The sequence below is a fragment of the Rhamphochromis sp. 'chilingali' genome (assembly GCF_963969265.1).
Source record: "Rhamphochromis sp. 'chilingali' genome assembly, chromosome: 6".
Classification (NCBI taxonomy): Eukaryota; Metazoa; Chordata; class Actinopteri; order Cichliformes; family Cichlidae; genus Rhamphochromis; species Rhamphochromis sp. 'chilingali'.
The window spans coordinates 5,495,176-5,501,587 of NC_137933.1; the positions used below are offsets into that span (position 1 = coordinate 5,495,176).

Sequence of the window (6,412 nt, forward strand, 5' to 3'; positions counted from 1 at the left end):
TTTCTCTTGCTTTAAGCTTTACTAAAACGCTTGACGATCTGCCGCTTTTTCTTTTTCCCGACCTTTGGCTGTGTGGCAGCCAGGAGACGCTGCTGGCTGCTGCTTGTCATTTTAGAGTTTCCCCTCATGCACACATCTTTCCTCTGTTCCACCCGCCTCCCGCCGAGCTCTTATTTCTCCTCTCATCTGTGTCGTACTTCAGTGCTTCTCTCTCCCCCCTTCCTTGCTTAAAACCTCTCGTTTCATGTCTTTTGTACTGCTCCCACCCCCCTCCCCTCTCCGACCACTGCTCTGTCCTTTCTCGCTCTCCCTCTTCTTCTTTAGAGCCCCTGGAGGAGCACCACGTGGCCCAGTTGTTGAGGCGTTTCTCCACCGACCTCAGCCTGGGCCGCCACCTCTCTCTGGACCAGGCACTGGCCCACCACCTCCACCAGTGCTCCTACCACCTCCGCCTCTTCCGAAACTGGCTCATCTCCGGCCACGATCCCCTAGAGTACCTCCACGGTCAGCCCCTGGCCCCGCCCTCCATACCCCAGCCTCATGCTCTGTTACAGCCACAGCTCGCGGTTTAGTTGGGACTGTGCTTGTTCTGTGGTTGACTCTCATGCTTTGCCTCTTGATGTTTCTGCATGCTTGCCTGTTTCTGTGGTTATGCAGATTGCAAGCTGGAGTCGTGTGAGCTGTCGGGGGTTTTGTGGGGGGCATCATTGTTTTGCAGCTACTGTCCTTCCTCTCTGAGGTGGTTGCTGCCTCTCAGGTTTTGATTGCCTTTTTCTTTAGAATAATATCACATTTTTTCCAATTTAGCTGAAACTACAAGTTAAAAGTAAGGTTTCACCTAACAGCCCTAAATAATCTCTCGTGTATGTTAATAACAGTTAGCACTGCGATTGCCATATGCCAGCCTGCCCTCCTCTCAGTAAGTTGTGTAGTCTCAGTGTCAGCTCGTGGGCCTCTGGTCACTGTCCTCTCATTGGTCAGTCACCAGATTTACTCCAATAAGCAGCAACACTGTTAGACTTTCCCACAGGTGAGTTGACGGCGCAGGCCTGTGCAGCACCCTCTTTGTACTGCACTGTCTGTTCAGGTTTCCATGTGCCATCACAACACACGACCACTGCCACACGTGTGCGTTTGGGGTCAGCTGTTCGGGTTCGTGGGAATGCCAGACGCCCTTCCACCTGACCTTAACCAGCATGTGATTCCTGCTTGTTTGCTGTACATGTGGCGTACACTCACCACCCCCTCCCCCCAGCCCGTGCAGCTGAGCGCAGTACGAACACCCTCTGTGGAGGTTGTGGAAGGCCGAGGCAGGCTGCAGTTTGATGCTTTGTGATTGTGAACGGCTCTGGTGAATTGCGGCTTGGTTGTGAACTAACAGCGGATGAAGCGCCTTGGATGACGAGTCGGGGCTGAGCTGCGGTCTGGACGGCTTTGACTGCTAACGTGCTGCTGTCGCAGCTGTGTAACAGGACTGAGCAGAAGGGCTGACGTTCTGTATTTTTTGCGACCTGCTTGCTTTTGCAAATCCCGCGAGACGTCTGAGATACGTAGACTCTTTCTGTTTTTGATATGGTGTCATGTTGTCTTGGCGTCCAGCATGGTTTTTTGCAACTTGCCTGGGTCGAAATACCACGGAGGCTGGCGGGAGTCCACACGGGGTTAGAGCCTGTACTGAAGCAGGAGCAGGATTTCAGAGCACTTTTTTTTTTTTAGGTGTAGTGATGGGTGGCGTTGGGGGCAGTGGTGTTGGGTGTCAGCTGAAGTGGTTCTGCCTGCTCTTCTTCTGACTCCCTGGGCAGACTCAGGGCTGATGGGCCTGCTGGCTTCCTATCTCTCTTCTGCCGCAGGCTTTGAAGGATGCTCCATGGTGCCCTCCATCTATCCTCTGGAGACGCTGCACAACTCACTGTCTCTGAAACAGGTTAGCGAGTTCCTCACCAGCGTGTGCCAGAACGCGGGGGATCCACACACTAGGACCACCAGAGGTAAGACACACAAACCGACACACTCCTGTTTGTATTTATAGACATCGTAGCCACACCTGACTACGCTCAGCCTGACCTGCGATCCCTCCGTCTCTTTGTAGCTTTGTCAGCCATGTTTGGTGCACACAGCCAGCCGTCAGTAGACTCGTACATCCCTCAAAGGGTCCTCTCTTCCTCCATCTCGCTCAGATCTCGTTCTGACAGGCCTCCTTGGTGTGAGTATCGCAGCACATCCTCCATCTCTCAGGATCTGACATTTCTAGGTTTCTCTGCTGTGTCACTTCCAGACGTTTGGGGATTATTTATGGAAGCCAAGTTACAGCCTGTTTTAAACTAAGCTCACAGTTTATGTCTGTCTTTGTATTTATCTATTTTTGTGATAAATAAAGACTGCAGAACCCAGTGAACCGACCAGTGACCCACCCATGTGGGTTTTTCAGGGTCGATATACTTGGATTCAAATAAAACTTTAATCATTTGTGATGCATGTGAACAGCAAGGAGGAAATAGACTATTTAAAACTATAGAAATTGGTAGTATCAGTAGTAATGATATTTATATATTGAGCAATGAGTGTGACAGGAACAACAGATAAAAATTAGCATCCTTCTAAGTCTGCCCCTTTTACACGATGAACCTAAGTGTTCATGTTGCGTCTAATTTTCTTGGTCTTCATAATATTTAACTGTTTCTTTGTTTTTTTACCACTTTCATGGCTTTATTAAAAAAACATATATTAAATGATTGTTATGACAATTGTGGTTTACCTGCAGTTGTTTTGGCTACTGGCTAACTTAGCCATTAGCGTAATTTTACCCTTTTGCTGTTTAATTTTATTTACACAACACCAACTCACAACAACAGTCGCCTCAAGGTGCTTTATACTGTAAGGTCGAGCCTACAATAATACATACAGAGAAAAACCCAACAATCATATGACCCCCTATGAGCAAGCAGTTTGGCGACAGTGGGAAGGAAAAACTCCCTTTTAACAGGAAGAAACCTCCGGCAGAACCAGGCTCAGGGAGGGGCGGGGCCATCTGCTGTGATTGGTTGGGGTGAGAGAAGGAAGACAGGATAAAGACATGCTGTGGAGGAGAGACAGAGATGTTAGCATAGCCTTAGCAACTGTAATCTGAAAACTGCTAAATACAAACCACAGCAGTCACCCAGGCTGATGAGGAGTGATCCCTAGAACCAGTGTGCACAGGCTTCCTCTGCAGATCAGACCTTCTTTTCTGTCCCTGCAGACAGCAGCGGTCCATCCAGTACCGTATCCAGCGCTGGGCCCTCCTCTCCCACCACGGCTGACACCTCCCCGAGGTTCAGCTTCAGCGATAAGATCTCCCTCACTCCTCAGAGCAGCGAGGAAACCCACTCATCTCAAAACCTTTCTGCTCAGCTGGCACCTGCGGTTGCGTCACCAGCCCACGAATCAACCGACTCTGCTGTTCTAAACCTCGCCGAAGTCCCTTTGACTCCAAATAACTCACCAGAAGATGATCCGGAGCCGTGTGCAGTCACCGACCAGAAGCCCGACAACCCTGCGCCACCGCTGGAGGTGGAAGAGGGGCCTTCGTTAGCTGCCGATCCCTCGGATCCCAGCCTCAGACCTCCATGCTCGGCTTTAGCTGAACTCTCTCTGGGTCGGATGGAGGGTTACTGCCTCCCGGGCTCCCTGCCTGTGCTGCTGGAGCTCAGAGAGAGCAGCAGCGAGGCAGGCTCCAGCTCCCAGACACCCCAGTCCCCAGAGGGGCCTGACGAATTCTTTGACACCCATGAGTCCATGGAGTTGTGGATGGACAGTCCAGAAAGCCTCCCACATCAAGAGACGCCCCTGGAGGCTGGACGCACTAACATGGGCGAGCCGTAGAGCAACACTGGGGCAACTGCTGTGGTTCCAGCATTCATCATTAATATGAACAGCGTAGTATTGAACTGAGCTACAACTATCCAGGCCTTCCCTTTTCTCTCTTGTGACTCTGATGAGTGATCTCGGGCAGCTCTGTGTTGGAGAATCAGATGACAGTGCCGTACATGCTGTTCATCGCCTGCTCGGCCCTCTGGTTCAGTCCATCCACAGGTGAAGATGGGACAGCTTGGAGAAGGTCAAGCTAAATAGAAAAGCTTTTTGTTACTGTCACTTGTTCGCTGTTATAAATGCCTTTGTTTGAATGATTGTAGACACGGGGTCTTAAATGTGCTATTAGGCTAAAAGCTTGAGCTAAATGAGGCTGAAAAGCTGCAGAAAATTGTCCAAGATGATTTTCTTTTTTTTCTTGATTTATTGTGACCATAAAGTTACTGATTAACGGAGCTTTAAATTGTGTTACGTGTGCTGGATGTATATCTACTCTCACAGTACCAGCTTTCAGGGCATGTTGGTGTGGCTAATGATCGTTAGCGATCAGCGAGCTTTCTGTTTGTTCCTCAGTACAGGAACTAAAAGATCAAACGCAGACTCTGAAAAATACAATCAGCAAATCTTCTGCTTTTCGTCAATCTGCAGCGTCCCTCCGGTGCCGGGCGTCCGTGGCACTGCATGTTTGATTTTTAAAGAGGCTGAAGCTGAGTGGAAGTGTTCAGTCTCCGGGTCAAACCGTGTGTGCACTGCTTACTGCCAAAGTCCTCAAGCCTCATTACAAAGTTAATATAATCAGTAGGAAATGATAGAGGAAATATTTATTTTGAAACGGCATCTAAAAACAAAAGTCTGTATTTTTAATACCCACACATCGGATATGGAATTGTACCACAGCTACTGTGTATATTTGTGTTTTTGTAAAGTCACGACGTGATGCAGGAAGGATCCGAAAGCTAATCTTTTATGTCATCACTGAACAAACGGGAGGGGCATTTTACATTCTGTGTGCTTTTTAATGTGGCGACCAGTTATGTAGCAGCCGTGTGCGTGGAGGCAGGCGCACACGCTTGATTCAGGTAGTCGAGGATGCTGATGTGCAATTGCGTGTTCAATCAGTCCGGTTTCATGTTACATCACAAAGTACTGTGAGTACTGTGAAATCCATGACTGTGAGTTTGGGAAACTCTGACCTGTCTGTGTGTGCAGAATAAAAAACGTGACACCAGTGTGGCCCTGCTGTCTTCTTGAGCTCATGTTCTTTGTGCACGATGGGTTCATTTATGTCCTTCTGACTTACTTATAGCGTGCAGGTTCTATCCCTCAGATATAAGGACGTCATCTTTGCTTTCTGCAGCTTCCATTTCACTCCACACAGTCACATTGAAGCTGAAGTTGCATGTAGCCAAACTGTTGGGAGCAAAAGAGAATTAAATCTCCAAACTAACGACCACTCAGGAACGAGCTGTCCCAGCTTGGCAGTGGGGCGAGTGCCCCCAGAAGTTTATTCTCCATGGTCACTGATGCGTTCCCAGAACAATAATTGAAGCAACATGAAGCTGTCGGCGTATTGCAGAACAGAATGTGGTTGTGTGGATCATTCATGCAAATGGGGAACGAAGGCCGAATGCTCCAATCCAACAGAGGAGCTGCTGCACCATCAAAGATGGCGCTGGCACGGCTGGCAGCCTTAACCCAATTTCCCTCGGGATGAATGAAGTATGATCAATCAATCAAAAAAAAAGACCGATGCTGGTTGTGGTAAAAAGGTGTAATAGTGTTAGTGTTAGTAAATGCCTGTTAATTTAAATTGACTTGAGACAACCGGGGTGGCTTCGGCCCCCCAGCGACTGTAAACTGGATACCTAAGAAGATGCTTTCAATCTACTGCCAAGCCGTTATTCAAGGTGTTCAAGTTGATGTCAGGACTTGCAGGTTGTTCCACTCTAAACACAATGTTGTTTCTTTATTATTTTTTTCTCTATGCATGGAGCACGTTGTAAATTAAAAAAAAAAAAAGTGGGGGAAGGTTCAGAGGCTCCAGCGCTCTCCAGGACTCTGAGTCTCTTCCTGAGAATAAATGAGCTCTGAAGTGTTCGCTAAGTAAATGTGTCAAAGGTAGATGTGTCCTGACACCTGGAGTTACCGTTCTCACAGTGTATGTTGTCACTGTGGAGGTCAGCGCTGTGAGTGATGAGCCGGAGAACAGAAGTGCAGAGGAACGTAGGCGATGGGGATATTTTATGAATGGAAAAATTTCATCTGCACCATTTCCAGGTGTTTGATGAACACACTCAGGTAAAGAGTAGCACGATTCTCTCTTAAATGTTTTCAAAAACTTCTTCTCTTTTCAGGAATACAAAGACCTCTCAGTCACCAAGTTCTGTTAATGTCCAGGGTTGCGATGTTCAGGTGATGTGTTAGAAAGTCCATGAAGTGAGGTGTATTTAAAGTCATTGTTGCGTTGCTGCCATTGTCTTTAGATTTTTCCTTTGGATTTCTGTTGAGAGTATTTTCAGCCCAATGAGTTTGGATAGAAAAGCGTATGAACTTCTTTAAGTTG

At 48.0% G+C, this 6,412-nt stretch overlaps 1 protein-coding gene across 4 annotated transcripts in view; it reads left to right on the forward strand.

The window, feature by feature from the left end:
* Positions 1–5,071, forward strand: part of ppip5k1a (diphosphoinositol pentakisphosphate kinase 1a) — a 30,117-nt gene extending 25,046 nt beyond the window's left edge. For 2 of the 4 annotated variants that reach the window (XM_080885692.1, XM_080885693.1), the window contains 4 exons: positions 325–504; positions 1,851–1,988; positions 2,090–2,203; positions 3,239–5,071. In XM_080885692.1, the coding sequence (XP_080741818.1) occupies positions 325–504; positions 1,851–1,988; positions 2,090–2,203; positions 3,239–3,861 (1,055 nt within the window). In that variant the 3' untranslated portion in view covers positions 3,862–5,071. The remainder of the gene's footprint in view (positions 1–324; positions 505–1,850; positions 1,989–2,089; positions 2,204–3,238) is intronic. The other 2 variants (XM_080885694.1, XM_080885695.1) reach the window with 1 other exon arrangement.
* Positions 5,072–6,412: the final 1,341 nt, after the last annotated feature.